Source organism: Amphiura filiformis, chromosome 16, assembly GCF_039555335.1.
Source record: "Amphiura filiformis chromosome 16, Afil_fr2py, whole genome shotgun sequence".
Classification (NCBI taxonomy): Eukaryota; Metazoa; Echinodermata; class Ophiuroidea; order Amphilepidida; family Amphiuridae; genus Amphiura; species Amphiura filiformis.
Genome location: NC_092643.1, coordinates 15197976 through 15218848, shown reverse-complemented (window position 1 = coordinate 15218848; position 20873 = coordinate 15197976). Strand labels below are relative to the sequence as shown.

At 39.1% G+C, this 20873-nt stretch overlaps 1 protein-coding gene across 1 annotated transcript in view; it reads left to right on the top strand.

The window, feature by feature from the left end:
* LOC140135619 (G patch domain-containing protein 1-like) overlaps positions 1 to 20873 on the top strand; it is a 172498-nt gene that overhangs the window by 130231 nt on the left and 21394 nt on the right. The window contains exons 13-14 of the mRNA XM_072157188.1: positions 12140 to 12425; positions 13800 to 14004. Of these exons, the coding sequence (XP_072013289.1) occupies positions 12140 to 12425; positions 13800 to 14004 (491 nt within the window). The remainder of the gene's footprint in view (positions 1 to 12139; positions 12426 to 13799; positions 14005 to 20873) is intronic.

The window sequence follows — 20873 nt, the reverse complement described above, 5'->3', positions numbered from 1 at the left end:
AGTGAATCCAGGACCTTTTGGCGACAGAATAAGTTGATGTTACAAATGTGCGAGAAGCGCGCGAAAATTTTTGCTATTTTGAAGCTAAACTGATGAAATATGGTGCAAAAGTGGAATAAATGCGTGTGAAGCGCGCGAAAATTTGCATTTTGGGGCTAAAATGGGCAAATATGAGGTTAATTTGGTCAGAAACCTATATTCAGGCGTCAACATTGGGGGGGATGATTGTATGGAGCATCCCCCCCGGCAAAATATTGGGGGATAAATCCCCCCCATCCCCCCCGGGATCTACGCCCTATGGATGTATGGTACGGTTCCATTGTTAAAGGATGTCTCCAGCAATCACAACATTATCCCTTAGGCCTATATGTTAAAAAACAAACACGAATCACATAGTTTTATTTCAAACAAACTCATATTGACCATAAAAATAAGGAATAAAAACAGCTGGCTCTCAACACGCAATATTCAAAATTCCCGCTGAAATTGTCCAGCCATTTGTGCTCAATTGTTGCCAGCCTTCATCGTATTCTGGGACGTAATTACACTGGACAATTTTGGTGCCTGGGAATTTTGAATATTGCGTGTTGAGTGCCGGCTGTTTTTATTCATTTTTATGGTCAATATGAGTCTGTTTTAAATAAATCCATGTGATTCGTGCTTCATAATTAATTTTATAACATATGAGGCATAATGTTGTGATTGCTGGAGTGTTCCTTTAAGGGGGTACTACACCCCTGGCAAAATTTGGCACAAAATTGGGCAGTAGTGTAGTACCCCTTAAGTCCATGGGAGAATATGTGCTATAGTGCAATGCCTGGCTCTTCTTGATATTTCTTGGTTTCTTTGAGCATGACACAGCATAGGAAATAATTATGAGCCTCATAATTTTGCCCTGAATGTAGTGTTATTTTGGAAAGGGTAAATGCATTACAAAATGATACTTGCTCTGAAGTGTTCTTAATGATAAATTGATATGAAGGATCACATGTTCAGGAACCATTTTGAGGTTAAGTGGTTCAATTCACAGAACTACAAATTACAATGATGAGTTTTATTACATATCAGAGCAGCCATTACAGCTTTACGTTTATAGTTGATGACCTGTTGGGGATATCCCAAACTCTTTCTCATAGAGTGAGACTAAAACACAGCGTACTTTGGCCCAACTTACACTTCAATGGACATTTGTTGGCCGGGGGGCTGGGGTCATTTATGACACAGGGTTTATGATGATTCATATTATAATAGTGCCTTACAGGCGGATTTTCAAATATCCTCCAAATCCATAAAAGCTACTTCAAGAACAGTTTGCTTGAACTGGTTACAGTATTGTACAAGCAATTTCCTTCAAGGAAAATTGTACCTTTTGATTTTTAAGTGAGTGTTGCATCGGTCCATCACAAGTTTTGCTGTGAGTTCTCATAAGACAAACTACATTTTTAGGGTCTTTTCTTTAAATAATAAAGAAGAATAAGAAAATGTGTTATTTAAATGTGTTAACCTAATACCTATAGATTTTTAAATCTTTAAAAATCTTCTGCTCTTCTCCAGTGTGCCTCTGTGGCTCAATTGGCTAAAGTGTCATGCTAGTAATACAAAGGCTGCTGGTTCGGATCCGGCCAAATGCACTGGATTTTTTTTGGGTTTTTTTTCCAACATTTATGTGCACTGCAAAATTTGTTCAAATGTGTTATATGTTTTTAAAAAGTAGGTAATGGTAAATTCAACAGACAGAGCACAACACATCAAAGATCAATTAATGATACCTTGCATATGCAAACAACTGAAAAGAAAGAGCAAGATATACCAACTTGATGTATGGAAACAAGTAAAACACATACAGTATAGACCACTTGACATCAATGTTTATCAACAAGGGCGAGGGACTGGTCCATCGATATGCTTGAACGAGCCGCTACACTGTTCAATGGCTTTCTTGTATTATATGAAATGTGGTGGGCAATTTAAAATTCACATGCCCTGAGCAAACTGCGATGTGTACGCGCACACTGCAGGGCAAAGAACAATGGAAATTGCCATAATTTGCGCGCATACTGCCGGGCAATGACGTCACAAGTCAAGTGGTCTATACAGAGGGGGACTCGGAAACAACACATGTAGGCACAGAATTAGGTAAAGTTTGATAGCTTGACTGACCTATTCCAAAGCCCACATAAGTACAGTGGAACAAGTGGTGGAAATCACTGTGGACATAAGCAGACAAACTAAACCAAAGAGACAGAATAAATGATGTGTTTGTTTCCTGTAGGCATTGTGTTACAATCTGTCTGGCATATCCTAAGAATGGAAAGTAAAATCCATGCATTTTGTTCAAAATCAGGTACAATTGGTCAAGGTTTACACTGTAATTGAGTATTGTAATTAATTGAATTCAATTTTATTGAACATAATTAAACGAGTTTCACTTGATTAATCCAATAATATCACTTTGAATGGAAAGGAAATGAGTTCCGTACCTGTGCCATCTTCTAATGAAAAATATGTTAAATAATTTTTTGTACGTGGTTATCATGGTCAACGATTTTAGCCCTGAACTGAAAATTGCTTCTTGCAGTTCTATAAACGTGTGCTGACCGGACACACTTTAAAAAGAATGTTTAGGATTAACACTTCCTGCTTTAATTGGAAGAATAATAGTGTACAATGCAAAGTGTCATATAAAGATTGCATTATATTAATGAAATTGAATTTTACAGTTTATGTTCTTGTTAGTGGCAGTTATGAACACTATGCCTCAACCACTTTTCAACATGTGTTCTTGGTAGTGGAAATTAAGAAAATCATGCTTCAACCACTTTACCACCTATAATTAAAGACACAGATAAAAAGAATTTATCGCGTCTGATGTCACTGTCAATTACGATCCTTGATTGGTTTACACAGGTTAATCAGCGGGTAAAAGGAAGACCGATCTATCTGGTGCTGATCGGAGAAAAGGAATAGCAGCAAATGGCGAAAAATTTCGTACTTTTACAAGGCAAAAAGCAGCTTTTCTAGGCATTGTGGACATGGTGCCTTCACCAAAGAAAGTTTCCTACTATAAAGACCTAACTTTTGAGATGGTTTGCATGTCGAAAGGTGCAAAATTAACAATAAGGCGCCCGGCCGGTTATAAATCCGCGTTCAGCAAGTCATCATCACGACACTTGTAAACAAACCGTGCTCGAGTTTGATTGACAGGTGACGTCAGACGCGATAAATTATCTTTATCTTTGTCTTTCATTATAATTACCTCTTTTGGGTATTGCAACTGGCAATTATGAGCACCATGCCTCAACCACTACAATGAAAGACAGAGATAAAAAGACTAAATTGTGTCTGAAATTCTGACAACTGGACAGAAAATGCCGTACTGCGCAGGTCGGCAACCAATCACGGTGTGCATTTGCCCTGACGTCAAAATGCGAACTAGTCTTTTTATCTCTGTCTTTCATTATAGACTGCCTATGCTTTTGGTAGTGGCAATTATGAGCACCATGTCTCAAACACTTTGCCAACTATGATTTTGGTATTGCTTGGTAATTATAAGCACCATGCTTCAACCACTATACCACCTTTGCTCTTGGTAGTGACAATCATGAGTACCATGCCTCAATCACTATACCACCTTTTCTCTTGGTAGTGACAATCATGAGCACCATGCCTCAATCACTATACCACCTTTGCTCTTGGTAGTGACAATCATGAGCAGCATGCCTCAATCACTATACCACCTTTGCTCTTGGTAGTGACAATCATGAGCACCATGCCTCAATCACTATACCACCTTTGCTTTTGGTAGTGACAATCATGAGCAGCATGCCTCAAACATTATACCACCTTTGCTCTTGGTAGTGACAATCATGAGCACAATGCCTCAATCACTATACCACCTTTTCTCTTGGTAGTGACAATCATGAGCACCATGCCTCAATCACTATACCACCTTTGCTCTTGGTAGTGACAATCATGAGCAGCATGCCTCAATCACTATACCACCTTTGCTCTTGGTAGTGACAATCATGAGCACCATGCCTCAATCACTATACCACCTTTGCTCTTGGTAGTGACAATCATGAGCACCATGCCTCAATCACTATACCACCTTTGCTTTTGGTAGTGACAATCATGAGCAGCATGCCTCAAACACTATACCACCTTTGCTTTTGGTAGTGACAATCATGAGCAGCATGCCTCAATCACTATACCACCTTTGCTCTTGGTAGTGACAATCATGAGCACCATGCCTCAATCACTATACCACCTTTGCTCTTGGTAGTGACAATCATGAGCACCATGCCTCAATCACTATACCACCTTTGCTCTTGGTAGTGACAATCATGAGCACCATGCCTCAATCACTATACCACCTTTGCTCTTGGTAGTGACAATTTTGAGCAGCTTGCCTCAAACACTACCACCTTTGCTCTTGGTAGTGACAATCATGAGCAGCATGCCTCAATCACTATACCACCTTTGCTCTTGGTAGTGACAATCATGAGCACCATGCCTCAATCACTATACCACCTTTGCTCTTGGTAGTGAAAATCATGAGCACCATGCCTCAATCACTATACCACCTTTGCTCTTGGTAGTGACAATCATGAGCACCATGCCTCAATCACTATACCACCTTTGCTCTTGGTAGTGACAATCATGAGCACCATGCCTCAATCACTATACCACCTTTGCTCTTGGTAGTGACAATCATGAGCAACATGCCTCAATCACTATACCACCTTTGCTCTTGGTAGTGACAATCATGAGCAACATGCCTCAATCACTATACCACCTTTGCTCTTGGTAGTGACAATCATAAGCGCCATGCCTCAACCACTTTACCACCTTTGCTCTTGGTAATGGCAATCAAGAGCACCATGCCTCAACCACTTTACCACCTTTGCTCTTGGTAGGGAAAATCATGAGCACCATGCCTCAATCACTATACCACCTTTGCTCTTGGTAGTGACAATCATGAGCACCATGCCTCAATCACTATACCACCTTTGCTCTTGGTAGTGACAATCATGAGCACCATGCCTCAATCACTATACCACCATTGCTCTTGGTAGTGACAATCATGAGCACCATGCCTCAATCACTATACCACCTTTGCTCTTGGTAGTGACAATTTTGAGCAGCTTGCCTCAAACACTACCACCTTTGCTCTTAGTAGTGACAATCATGAGCAGCATGCCTCAATCACTATACCACCTTTGCTCTTGGTAGTGACAATCATGAGCACCATGCCTCAATCACTATACCACCTTTGCTCTTGGTAGTGAAAATCATGAGCACCATGCCTCAATCACTATACCACCTTTGCTCTTGGTAGTGACAATCATGAGCACCATGCCTCAATCACTATACCACCTTTGCTCTTGGTAGTGACAATCATGAGCACCATGCCTCAATCACTATACCACCTTTGCTCTTGGTAGTGACAATCATGAGCAACATGCCTCAATCACTATACCACCTTTGCTCTTGGTAGTGACAATCATGAGCAACATGCCTCAATCACTATACCACCTTTGCTCTTGGTAGTGACAATCATAAGCGCCATGCCTCAACCACTTTACCACCTTTGCTCTTGGTAATGGCAATCAAGAGCACCATGCCTCAACCACTTTACCACCTTTGCTCTTGGTAATGGCAATCAAGAGCACCATGCCTCAACCACTTTACCACCTTTGCTCTTGGTAGTGGCAATTATGAGCACCATGCCTCAACCACTACACCACCTTTGCTCTTGGTATTGACAATCATGAGCAGCATGCCTCAACCACTACACCACCTTTGCTCTTGGTAGTGACAATTATGAGCAGCATGCCTCAACCACTATACCACCTTTGCTCTTGGTAGTGACAATCATTAGCAGCATGCCTCAACCACTATACCACCTTTGCTCTTGGTAGTGGCAATTATGAGCAGCTTGCCTCAACCACTACACCACCTTTGCTCTTGGTAGTGACAATCATGAGCACCATACCTCAACCACTATACCACCTTTGCTCTTGGTAGTGGCAATCATGAGCATCATATCTGAGGCATTTTACCACCTGTGGTTTGGTTATTACAATCATGAGCATTGTGCCTCAACCACTATTATACCACTTATGCTCTCGGTAGTATAGGAGCAGTTTGCCTCAAACCACTTGCTACCTGTTACACTTGCTACCTAGTACCTGTTACAACTGTACTTTTGGTAGTTGCAATCATGAAAATGCAACATCATCACAATATGGCTGTAAGACCTTCAGTAATCTCATTCCTTCAGTCATGTGGGTGTTTATTTATAGTGCAAAAAGCTATGTGTATATATGCAGAAGTTGACAAAAAAAACCCCTTTTTGAGAGTTTGTGTTGGTTTCAAAATGGCACAAAAATATTTTCCCCCACATTACCCTGTGACATCAGATTATAAGCAGAAGGGTTAATCAAATAGATTGGGTTAACTGGTGGGATCAAAGTATGAAAGTAATCACAAAATCTGAAAATATCTTGCATAAACAAACATATACCAGTTAAAATTGGTCTTTCTCCAAATCATAACTTTTACTGCAAGAATGTTCTAAGGGAGCCCCTGAAGGAGAGATTTGGACAATACAGTGGCATGTAGATTTTTATAAACTTTGTTGGTTTGGTGGAAATAAGTTCAGTTGCCATAAAGAGGTCAAAACTGCACAATTGGGCTCTATTGTCAATCAAGAATTTTGCTTTTGTAAATGGCTAAGTATCTTTAGTCAAGTCAAGTTAACTCGGTAAGGCATTCCACCCCGGTATGTGAGTGGTTGAAGATGCGAGTTTAAAACCAGCGCAGACCCTGTTTGAAATTCCCCTGCATTACTCGTTGACTGCCGATAAACGTCCCAATAAATCGGACTTAGTCACCGGTCAGTTCCCATGATAGATTTCCATGGCTAACGATGGTTAACTATGAAAACATGTTAAAGGACATCAAGAAAATTTTCTAAGTTATTTATTTTGAGCTCTTTCGAGTATCGACGAATAATGGATATATTCTGTAGATTTAGGTTTTGTCTGTGACTGCTAATGTGAGGCCGTCGTAGGTCGACGGGCTCAAACTCAGTGGGTGGGTGTAGCTCTGTCCTGGCAAGAAGAAGTTTATGTTCGTTAAGTCATCCGACCCAGGGCCCCCCCTCCCAGGGGTCATTTGAGGTCAAATGACTAAAGACTGTCATATGGGCATGAAACTAGGTCGATCTGAGGCTCAAACTCGGTGGGTGGGTGTAGTTCTGTCCTGGCAAGAAGAAGTTTATGTTCGTTAAGTCATCCGACCCGGGGCCCCTCCCAGGGGTCATTTGAGGTCAAATTACTAAAACTGTCATATGGGCATGAAACTAGGTCGCACGGGACTCAAACTCGGTGGGTGGGTGACGTTCTGTCCTGGCAAGAAGATGTTTATGTTCGTTAAGTCATCCGACCCCGGGGCCCCCTCCCAGGGGTCATTTGAGGTCAAATGACTAAAACTGTCATATGGGCATGAAACTAGGTCGTCACGGGATTCAAACTCGGTGGGTGGGTGTAGTTCTGTCCTGGCAAGAAGATGTTTATGTTCGTTAAGTCATCCGACCCGGGGCCCCCTCCCAGGGGTCATTTGAGGTCAAATGACTAAAACTGTCATATGGGCATGAAACTAGGTCGTACGGGATTCAAACTCGGTGGGTGGGTGTAGTTCTGTCCTGGCAAGAAGATGTTTATGTTCGTTACGTCTTCCGACCCCGGGGCTCCCTCCCAGGGGTCATTTGAGGTCAAATGACTAAAACTGTCATATGGGCATGAAACTAGGTCCTCACGGGCTCAAACTCGGTGGGTGGGTGTAGTTCTGTTCTGGCAAGAAGATGTCTATGTTCGTTAAGTCATCCGACCACGGGGCCCTCCTCCTAGGGGTCATTTGAGGTCAAATTACTAAAACTGTCATATGGGCATGAAACTAGGTCGCACGGGCTCAAACTCGTGGTGGGTGGGTATAGTTCTGTGCTGGCAAGAAGATGTTTATGTTCGTTAAGTTATCTGACCACGGGTCCCCTCCCAGGGGTCATCTAAGGCCAAATTACTAAAAAGTGTCGTATGGGCATGAAACTTGGTAGGTACAGTCAACATTTAAAGCAGCATTTTTTGAAGGTCATTTTGGGGTCATCCAAGGTCACCACGGGTCATCTGAGGTCAAATTAGTAAAAGCTCATATATGGGCATGAAACTTGGTAGGTACAGTCAACATTTAGAGTTATAAGTTTAGGTCATTTTGGGGTCATCCAATGTCACCCTGGGGTCATCTGAGGTCAAATTAGTAAAATTGTCATATGGGCATGTCACCATCAGCCTGGTAATCGCCAAATATGGGTAACCGCCTAGTCTATTTTAAAACTGATGCATCAATGACTATGTTCATCATGTCATATAGAGGCCTTGCATGCGACGTATCATCCCGTAAATATGGCGGACTACTCAAATGCATTCAACAAAAGCATGATTGCAATCTACCGTGACAGTTCGTCTCACACACATAATCCTGCACTACGATCAAATAGGTTGATGACAACATTTGATTGAATGGACTGCACTCCGCCATAACTACGGTGAAGGACACGGTTGAAAACCTTTGTTTGGAGCCAATCAATAATTTCATGCAGGGCCTCTATTGTATCATTCTCACATAGATATAGAAATACTAAATTCGTTCACTATCTATATTTTTACTTCTAGTAGAGCTCCAATCTAAGGGTTAAAGTTATGTTTAGGTTAGGTTAGGATTTTTAAAAGTACCCAGTACAGTGAACCTTATGGTACAAATGCTTGTGTGAAAATTTTAGCATAGGCCTATTGAAACTAAACTGGTGAAATATGGGACAAAAGTGGAATAAATTCGAAAAGCGCTAAAATGGCATTTGTGGCTATAAAATGGCCAAATATGAGGTTAATTTCGACACAAACCAATACACAGGCGTCAATATTGGGGGTGATTATATTGACCATCCCCTGGCAAAATATTGTGGCATTTACCCCGATCTACGCCTATGTAATTTAGAGCCCTGTGACTCCATCGGTCTCCCTTTCCCTCTCTCTCCTTCCCCCCCTTCCTTTTTTTCTTCCTCCCCTTGGCGGAAACTCTAATTCAGTATCGAAGTTACGTAATGTTACTATGTCAACGGGATCACGCGCTTGAGTTATGAACCACGATCGAAACAATCACCACACAAAGTATATGGCACTTGAAGGCATATCAAAATAGCGTGATCCGGTAACCAAGAGAATTACGTAACCACTTCGATGCTGAATAGGCACAAAGGACCAATATGCGATACGTAATCTATTTCCTCTTCTTTCTATATCTAACCTCCTTGGGCCTACATATTAGTACTGATATATCATACGCTGGCGAAATTACGTAATTAATCGGATTAATTAACATACTGAGCAATAGGTGAAAACAATTTTGACAAAAGGAGTTGTCCTTGTCAATTTGTAGACATGTACTTTTGATTATTTACATATAGCTTCTTCTCCAATCACTGTGTAAAACATCCATCCAAAAATCTGATTGCTATTATTATATGGATGAATGGACATATCACAAAAGGATTGCTTATCTCAATAGGGCATGTACTTAAGCATTTTTTTTTAACTGACCGGCGTTATTGGGCGTTTTATCGGAGGTCACCGAGTAATGCGAAGATCAAAATCGATTTTATGTATTGTGTATGTATCATAGGGCGCTTCAGTATTAATTGTCTCTATGCGCTTGAGAATTCAACAATATAAATAATGGTAGCTCTATTATAATACACATTAATGTTTTAAGCAGATAAAATTCCAAAATATAATACGTTTTCTGCCTTTGCTTGTCACGTGGTAGGCCTATGTTGAAGTTGCGATTATATTTTTAAATAAGTTTCAGATGAATAACAAGAAGACAAGTGGCCTAGTGGTCTAAGGCGCTAGGCTCATAGAGTACTAAGCGTTATGCCGTGAGTTCGAACCCGCCTCTGCCAAACTTTAAAAAAGTAAATTAAAATTTGAATTTTTAAATTTCATATTTGGGAAATGTGACTGGGAGAATTTATGTATGGTGTGGAGTGGTGTGATAGGGCATGTACTTTAACTGGCCGGCGCGGTCCGGTGACTAAGTCTTTATTGGGCGTTTTATCGGCAGTCAACGAGTAATGGGCTGGGCAAGAAATTAACTGCTTATTGTCTCAGTCATCTAAATCAAGAACTCAGGGAGCTGATCCTGGCTGCGATGGATTATTGTGCTATGTATAGGATGTGCACTTATCAGCTGCAAGGCCCTGATTTTGCTAAATTGTTTAATGGTGTGTCTTAGATTACAGTGGTCAGTAAATTCCTGTAAAGTGTGCTGAGGCTTGTGTATTTATGCCTTTGCGTAGCGCAATATAAATCACTGCGCTTTATTATTTTTTTCTATAGTTCTCTTTCTGTTGCCTCTTTCTGTTGCTTTAATTCTTCTATTAAAAGTTGGGTGGTTTTTTTTATAAACCATTGGGCCCTTATCAGAGGTATTTGCTGTAAGGAGATGCGATGGGTTGTTGCATTTGCTGCACCTTGCATTAACCCCTTGAGCACTACCTGCCGATCTAACATTGCCTCTGATTGGTCAATTACGTGATATCTTCACTTCAATCACCAATCAGAATGAAGTTTTGCTAATAATTCACCCCATTTTTTTTGTATGGTGAAATTATTCTAACAATGTTGCTGATTGGTCCAATCGATAATGAAAACTTCTTTTTGGCCAATCGGCAGGTAGTTCTCATAGTGTTCATGTTTGCCACACTCTGGCATCAAAAATGGCAACACCCTGAAGGCCATGTAGAATAAGTAGGTCAAAACCATGCATTAACCAAGTCAATATTATGCCAAAGTTTTAGACATGTTTGTTATTCAATATAAGGGTTTGTGTGTATTTTATTGGTCCTTGGCCTGGATCTTTAGACCAGGCAGATTGTATGGTGTAATATCCGCCTCAAAGTTGGCATTGCAGGGACTCAGGTCAGAAAATATAAGTACAAGAAAGATTTTGAGCCCAATTTAGTGGTCTGAATTTGCAGGTGGAAGTGACTTTGATATAATAGGTGTATGTAATTTTGAAATTATTATCGCATTAAGCTCCATAATAATTACAGCCGTGTCATATATCAAGCAAAGGTATACAATGATGTTTTTCTTTGAATAAGCATGACTTTGACAAATATATAGTCCTTACTAAATGGTTTGAGCCCACACCCATGATAGCAGTGGGGGTATGATGTGCACCCCGAATCCAAGAAAAGGTCTTTTTTGTGAACATAATTATGTTAACATTTGCCCAAATATGTCCTAAGTTTGACATTTCTTTTGAGTGAAAATGTTTTTAAAAAAAAGAATCTAAAAGTCTACTTTGGATGTTAAATTTTACATTTAAATGCAAATGGATTTTTCTCAATTAAGGTCCCATGATTTGGAAGTCTCGCACTCTCCAAAAATAAATCCAGCTACAAGCCATTCTGAGCCCATCTGAATATTAATCAATGATAGCAGTTAAAGTAGATGAGAAATAAAATGAATTGAATGAATTTGTTCTTATAGACCGTTCCTATAATTGGCACCTGCCTGCCGTTGATGGGGTGACGATCCATATCAAATCAATATCACATACTATAAAACTTTGAAAGCGAGGAGGGTATCACAATTATAAAATAACAAAATAATCACACAATACCCTTCTTGATCTTGCTTTTATGTGATATTGATATGATTTCAAAGTTCACCCCATCAACGACAGGATGCTGCCAATTATAAGAATGATCTATAGCTAAAACAATTGATGTCAATACCAAAATCAGTATCAGCATTGCTGATGTTTTTGCTGCCAGCTCCAGTCAGCCACCACCAACTACCACTGTTAGCATCTCAGCTAGAAACATTGATTTCAAACAATTTTAGTGTTTGTGGGATTCAAGGAGTCACAAGTCCTGGTCAAGCATGAAACCTTTCTTTCTTGGTAGTCTCAAATTAAAGAATACATTGCAAAGTTCTTTTGTACTTTTTAGATGTAAGAATATGATCAAATTTACTAATTATTTCCATCACTTTTGTTCTTGTGTTACCTGCAGGTCAACAATAGTTGGATTACCCAAGGTTAAGAAGGATACCTTTTCTGTGTTCAATTTTCTGACCATCTCTAACCCAGCAGAACCACTCCCACCTACCCCTGAGATGCTAGCCATCATGCCGGCTTCAAGCCATGAGACCACGGCTTCATCTGTTGAAGGTCATCCACCTGTTTCACCTGATGCAAGTAAAAAGAAGAAATCATCATCTAGATGGGATCAGAAGATTAAGTTATTGAGTGGAGCAGAGAAAATGGTGGAAGGAAATGCAGGAGCAGCTGCATCCAAGGTATATTTACAAGTACAGTGTATGAGACTGAAGTCCTGAGGAAGAAAGAGTAGCATCTTTGGGGAAATTTATGTAGTAGCCATAAGGGAAACTACATGAGTTTGATTCATTTAAGAATTTTGAAATATTTGGTTGAAGCCATATTTCTCAATACTGTTAAGGGATCTGGAATGAGCGTTTTGAGCATTTCGACGGTATTTTTTGTGGGGCATAAGAGCACATCAGACATCGAATTGCATTCTGAATACGAAGAATGTCTTTCTGATATCAAATAATTTTCATTTTTTGAAATTCACGATATAATACAAATTTTATGACAAATTATTAAAATTTGATATTTTTCACATTTTTGATATATAACAGTCCTCGAAGTAAATTTTATAAATCTAATGATATATTCTTATAGTGTATGTAGCTGGGAGGAAAAGCCGACGATCAATTGAAAATTTTGACCTTTCATATTGAAGATATGGATTTTTTTCCCAAAGAGGACCGATTTTTTTTTTGGTGTTTTGGGAAAAAAAATCCATATCTTCAATCTGAAAAGGTCAAAATTTTCAATTGATCGTCAGCTTTTCATCCCACCTACATACACTTTAAGAAAATATCATTAGATTTATAAAGTTGGCTTCGAGTACTGTTAAATATCAAAAATATTAATTTTTTAATCATTTGCCATAAAATGTGTATTACATTGCGAATTTCCAAAAATTATTTGATATCAGAAGGACATTCTTCGTATTCAGAATGCAATTTGATATGTCTGATGTGCTCCAATGTCCCACAAAAAATACTGTCGAAACGTTCATACCCCATCCCTTAAGGGATGGTTTTAAAATCCAACTGCTGGTTGACTGGTGCACCTTAGGCCCCTGGCAAAACCAGCGGTTGGGGCCAGTTTCTATTATTTAGAACAAAAAGCAGTTTAACCTCCCGTTCTGTTATGGCACTGATGGTGGAGCAGTTGGACTTTGATGTCATCCCTAAGTCAAAATTGTAGAGCAACATTATATCCCCTTAGCTAGAACAAATATAAAGATTAGACAAATCTTGATTTTACTAGTTTAGTAAAGGTAGTAGCATAGCATGAGTCATCCTATGCGGGGGGTATCATGATTAGGGGCATCGGGCCTGATGGGGGGGCACAAGTAAGTTTTTGGCAATTTTTGTATGGTATTTTATCAATTTGATGTCTATCAGGTCTATCAGTGGTTTAGATACTATACCCATTATTTCACACCATTGGTGTCCCAAATGGTTATAAGGCATACCATCTAAGGCATAAAATTAATGATTATAAAGAGTCTTATCCAAGGTTCTTGTCTTAATGTGAATAAATGTGCACTATTTTATCTCTCCTAACAAACTTCACAGACAACAACTGGTGATGCTGACACAGAGGATAGACCTCCAATTGATCTCTTTAAGGCCATCTTCCAGAGCTCATCTTCATCCTCATCCTCTTCAGAAGATGATGAGGAGGATGGTAAGGACGATGATAAACTGGTAGCAGAAGACAGATTACAACATCCTGAAGCAGCTACCATGATTGTACAACAAAGTGAACGAACAATTTCAGGTAGGCCAGTTCGTGAAAGGTTTATACAGCAGGGGTTGATTTCACACAGAATTAACCATGCTTTGTAAGTCCTACATGCAAACACATTTTAAGTCGTAAACCAATGTAACGTTTCCATATAGGATTTATATGTTAAGAGTAATGACAGGTTTGGAGTTCAGATGAAGTAATGGACTTGCAGAGCATCGTAACTCAGTTAATGAAATTAAGCCTATGTCAAAAATCACCCTTAATACCATTGGTTGAGAAAATTTAAGACTTTTACTGGGAATTAGTATTGACTTTAGTCTTGACATTGACTTTTACCAATCTTGTTAGTAGCCCTATAACCCTTTGTCACATTATATCTTAAAAGTTGAGATTGCCCGAGTACCGACTGTGACCTCAGGTAGTACAGTGGTTAGACTCCGGGCCGGTAATCCAGCGACCGGGGTTCAATCCCCACTGAGTCCTTATTTTTTCACTCTTAATAATTTCATATGTCAGTTTGCTCAAGCCCCAAACTCATCATTTAAAGATTGAGTTAAGCAAAAAACCTAAAAACCATGAAAAAATGACTTACTCAATTTGGTTATGAGGGTGACACAATTTAAGTGATCAAAATGGTAAAATGGTTCCAGCTAAAAAGTATCTCAAGTTGTCTAATTCTTAGATGAATAAACCCATTTTGGATGAGTATTTTCAGTATGGCTGGGAGTTTGACTTGGAATTTGTATGGTTTACATTTTACAGGGAATAGATCAAAAAGCTTACTTGATAAACTGGTGAGAAATTATGAAGAGTTGTGTCAAGCATTTTATAGTGTGCTGATTCTTCTGAAACAACAGATTGCAGAACAATATATATTCCAAACTAAATGAGCACCAGTCTTCATCAAAATAAAATAGCTCAGATGCTACTGGTAAGGGTGGTAAATATTATTACCTCTTAGGGTATGACTGATTGGAAAGTACCTAATTAAAATTTTAAACATGGAAAAGCCGGATATGTTCTGCTCTTTTTGTTTTCACAGAAAAATAAATAGCTGCTATTTGGTAGTATGTACCCAACACCTTCCAATTTTGGTGTGAGAGGTCGCAGGTTCAATTCCCCGCAGGACCCCCCACCCCCAAAAAAATCTTATCCGCTCTCCCTGTGGTTCACCTGGTAAAGGCTGGGCAGATGACCCATGATAAAAGACCTGTTACAGTCGGAATAAGCCCAATTGTTGGCTTCACTTGCCTGTCCTGTAAAATTGCCCGGACCAGCTATCTATGGCGATCCCTTCAGCAGGTTACTTGTGTCTGCACGAAGTTTTGACAGCATTATCTCTTAGATTTCAGCTGTTAATTCCTAGATATGCGTGACATGAAAAAAGGCTCAATATTCCAATGCAATGTACACTATTGCATGGAAACAAATTGGTAATTCAGATTATTGAAATCTAATTCTTTGACAAATAGTAGTCCAGTTATTATATATACCAGACAAACATATCCTCACTTTCTTTTAAAATATCCAAATTAAATCTGTTTGACCATACTCTAATTTCAAGGTTTATTTAATTGTAGCCATAAACTTCCCTTTAAATCCAAAATTAAATATATTTAAACACCTACTCTGATTTCAAGGTTTTATTTCATTATTTTAGCCTTTACTTGACCCTGGACTAAATATGTCTCACATCACTGCACCGGTAAGCATATTCAAGCATCATGGAACTAACACTATGAGCGAAAATAATCTCATTCATTACTGTATAGCTCAATAATCTTTACTTACTAATCAAGTCTTGAACTCTGACACTGCATTGCAAAGGATGAATTTCAATACCCAATTTACAAAGTCCTTCCAGATATACATACATACTTATTGGGGTTAGCTAACTGTGGCTGTAGAGATTGTCATGTACAAGATTGTAGCTTGCCGTTGAATACACGCCACTCCCAAAAACCAATGGTTATTGGCCACATAATAGAATGACCTTACCTGGTAGAGAACCCACTCAACACCTCACTGGCTTACAGGTGTAAGGTGTCCTGCCATTGCTACCATATGTGCCAGTAACACCACGCTTGACTTGTGTATTTCACTATAGGGATGTGACGTGAAGTTTATTTTTGCAAGATTTCAAAAAGGGTTTCTTAAGATTCCTTGATCAAATGCTTGGCATGTCTGTACTCATTTCAATGTATTTGCATGTAGTTTTATAATGCTCATGGTACTAAAATGACAAATTATCAAATCATTATAAAATTGGTTTTGATGAAAATCCTTCATATCATATACCATTTCTCTCCCTGATGTGGCAGTGACGTCAATGTCTGTTTCGTGCACACATCTATGCAGGGTCTTTAAGTGCATGTGTGTGTACGCTAGCGATTTGAAGGTGCACCCAATGAAATGCGTACATGACATCACTGTCACGTCAGTGAAAAATTGTATCGAAAGGGTTAAATTACAGGCATAGTCAAGATATAGTGGTTATATTTGGGTTTTATATTGTGCCTTAAAGTGCAACTTTTAAAACAGCTTAAAAGTGTGATACCTTTTACAAATGTTTCTAGCCATGAATTTAATTGTGAAGGGGATAGGCCTATATAGTAGTAAAATATATGAACAATGCAAAGATTACAACAGAAGTAGTGGTTCAGCTCTATATGTGCATGTATGCCTGTAAACACCATGAATCCTGGACCCACACATTAGAAACTGCCACGTAACTTGGGATACACAGGATATGTGGATGTCAGGGCTTGCCAGACTTTTGTGGCTTTTGGTCACGTTAGGTTTAGTCCTAATCGTAAATATACTCAACAATATTTGAATTATTATTTATTACGGTAGGTATTTTAAATAATGGATTCTTAGAAGAAATTTCTCCAAAGGATTTAAGAAACATCATAATTATAGTAATCGCCAATCAGCAAACCTTTTGATATAAATCAGAATATATAAGACCATCAAAGTTGGAGATTCATGATGTCTTTCAATGCTTTCATGACAATATCTGATTATATCTTGAAAGAAAATGATAATATCTCTTTCTTCCAAGATTATATCTATTATATCCGCTTATCTTAGATCAAATAACACTGGTCAAGTATACTCTGAATTATATTTCTATACCTGGAAAGTAAATCTAATATATTTTGAATTACAATAGTGGAGATTTAAGTTTTAAAATTGCACTCTAATTAATACAAATTAAACATAATTCGGGGGGGGGGGGGAAGGGATACTCAACTTAAATGTAGGTATATGTGTGCAGCGCAGAGTGCCTGTCTTTGGGAACTAAGAACTGATTTTTAGGCAAAATAGGGGCTCGATGAACTGAAATTTCAACATTTTTGTGGGGATCTGTGAACTAAAATTGGGCTAATTTATAGGCTTTGGATCTAAAAAAAATTCAATGAACTGGAACAAGATGCAAATGTGGGCTTGAGGAAATGCCACAGAGCCTGAATAGGGGACCCTTGACCGCCACACATGTGAATGAGCTCCCTGTGCATATTTCCAAAAATTGTTTACATTTAGATTAAAAATTTTTGTGATTTTCTCCCAAACTGGTGTTTTTACACCAAATCTGTATTTATATCAAGATTACCTGACTAATTTTATTTTCAAATATGTGACCCATCACATCAAAACACGGCAGTTGTCGGAAACCCACATTTAAAGATAATAAAGAAAATGTGCCCCGAAAAGTAAAGAAAAATCCTATCTGTCACATAAAATCACCATTCAACATACGACATCAATGGAAGAGGTGTCATTTTAAAGCTTAAAAGCTGTCCTTTAGCCTGGTAAAGAAACCTACAAGTTAATTTTTGATGACAACTGCCGTGTTTTGATGTGATGGGTCACATATGTGTACTTTTATATATTTCATGCATAAATAATTAAGAAGTTTCAACACTTTTAATTATTGCATTTCTGAGAGTGAACAGTCCCCTTAAGAGTTACAAAGAACAATGACTTTACACTTTATTTACAAACTTACATTTATGAGGTCATATTGTGGAAATTTGCTTGATCAATTAAAGACCATATTTTGAAAAATTAGTGTGTGCTTTTTATATTTATTTAAACATTTACCTGTGTTAAAACCAGACAGGCAATGTTCCAATATTGACATGCATATGTTTATCAAAGGCATGTAATATTACCACAGCTACTTTCTTGTGGCTGGAAACTGTGACTTTCTTGTGAATTTGCACTGCTAGTTGTTAGCAGGTCAAAGGTGATTCAACGGAATATTATCATACTAAGTATTTGTCTAATTTAGATGACTTTGTAACTTGACTGATGCAAGTATTGGTCTGCCTTGGTTCTCCCCCGCACTTCGTCGCCAAAGCAGAAAGCTCCAAAGACTGTATAATAAACAATATAAATCAAAAAATCCTGAAGATTCCAAACTCTTCAAAAGCGCCCAGAAAGCATATAAGAGGAACTTGAATAAAGCCCACAATGAGTATATCTCCGCTATGCTTGAAGAAGACCTCCAGCAGAACCCAAAGAAATTTTGGAAGCACGTAAAATCAAAGCTTAACAGACAATGTTGGTGTGCACCCATTAAAAATGGCACGAAACCGTCTCCGATCATGTTGGCAAAGCAAATGTTTTGAACTCATTTTTCAAATCCGTCTTTACCCGCGAAAATACGCCAAACCTTCCCGGACTACAACAGATTTTTCCTGATATTGATCCGCTTGAAATCACGGCTGCTGGCATAGAAAAACTTCTGCATGATCTCAATCCCTCCAAGGCCTCTGGGCCAGACAACATTCCTAATAAAATCCTTAAAGAATGTAGCGTGGAATTAGCTCCACTTTTGTCAGCTCTTTTCAACCAATCTATATCAACTGGTGAACTCCCAGATGATTGGACTACTGCTAATGTGTCTCCTGTGTTCAAAAAAGGCAGTAAAAGCGATGCAAGTAATTATCGCCCTATATCGCTTTCACGTCCGTTGTGTGCAAGTGTCTTGAACATGTCATTCACCGCCATATAATGTACCATCTAGAGCGTCACAACATACTCAATGACTGCCAACATGGCTTTAGGAGACGTAGAGGTTGCGACACCAGCTACTCACCACAGTAGATGATATCGCGAAATCAATCGAAAAGGGAAAGCAGATTGACGCAATTTTACTAGATTTCTCTAAGGCGTTTGATCGCGTCCCCCATCAAAGACTTCTCCTGAAATTGAGACACTACGGTATTACTGGACATATTTACAACTGGATCTCAGGGTTCCTAACATCACGTTCAGAGAAAGTAGTTCTTGAAGGAGAGTGTTCTACATCAGCAGAAGTTTTATCAGGTGTGCCCCAGGGCACAGTCCTCGCCCGCTACTGTTCCTCCTTTACGTGAACGATATTCCTTCATATGTATCTTCAAAAACCAGGCTTTTCGCAGATGATGGGCTTTTGTATAGGGAAGTTAATTCCTCGTCAGATGCTGCCTCTCTTCAGAGTGACCTGGACGCCCTGTGTAGATGGGAAAGTGAGTGGGAGATGAAATTCAACTCTGACAAATGCTTTGTCATGCACATGACCACCAAGAAGAACCCAGCTATCCACCCTTATGAAATCAATGGCAGACCTCTGCAGACTACAACCAACCACCCATATCTTGGGCTTATCTTCAGCAGTGATTGCACCTGGTCATCTCACATAAATAAGATCACCACCAATGCCAAGCAGACCACTGGTATTATCAGAAGGAACTTCAAGTCTTGTAGCAGGAATGTGAAATCACGCCTTTACCAATCTCTGGTTCGCCCAAAGCTGGAATACGGTGTTTGTGGTTGGGCTCCATTTACTGAAGGAGAAAAGAAACAGCTTGAAGGTATACAGAGATTTGCAGCCAGAATGTGTTGTAACAACTGCACTAGGAAAGCTAGCGTGACAGCCATGCTTCAAGAACTCGGATGGCCACTGCTTGAAACTAGACGCACAATAGCCCGGCTCAACATGCTGTATAAAATCACCCATGAACTTGTGGATTTGCAACATGAACTCAAAACTCAAAACCAGAACCCACCGGAGATCCCACCAGTATTCATACCACCGGGTTCATGCCAAGTCTAAGGTCTACAGTACCAGTTTTTATCCATCAACCATTCCCCATTGGAATGATCTCCCAGAGGCCATCATTAATATAACCAAAATAGAACAATTCAAGACAGCCGCCGCTGATCATCTTGTTAAGGGGGAAAGCAAAACTACGTCATCTAGCTCCGCGACCCGTCCAAACTCTAGCGGGATGCGGATCTACCGTTTTGCTGGAGACCCAGATACAGATACAGAAGTATTAAAGTCCTATTCAGTGATTTGCTCATCCGAAGGATCGTAAAAATCATCAACATTCATATTATTGCACTTTTATTAGTGTCCGATGTGCTAATATATCCTGCTAGTGGTTAGGCCAAAAGCCATGTATTTAAGACAAAATAAGACATTTTACATGAATCTGTAATTTCTCTACTTAAGTAGAGAAATTAACTACTTGTATTTGAATGGGGGCTTCAACTTTGTCAATACTGCTCATTTTTTTACCAACTTTTTCAATTCAAAAATATCACTTTTAAGCATTTTAGTCACAATTTTAATTTTTTCACACTTTCTCTGAGATCATTAAATGGGCATTTAGCAAAAGACATATTTTCACCCATTAAGTTATTAAACAAAGTTTAAAGCAAAGGTAACCATTGCAAGGCTTACAAAGGTTATGTTGAAGGGTTAGGTTAGGATTTCAGTTAGGTTAGGATTAGGTTTGGGATTAGCAGGATTAGAATCAGAGGTTATATGTATTCCTATGTAGATTAGTACTAAGGATCAGGGTCCGATTAGGACTATGATATTCTTTATTCTAAAGTTGTCC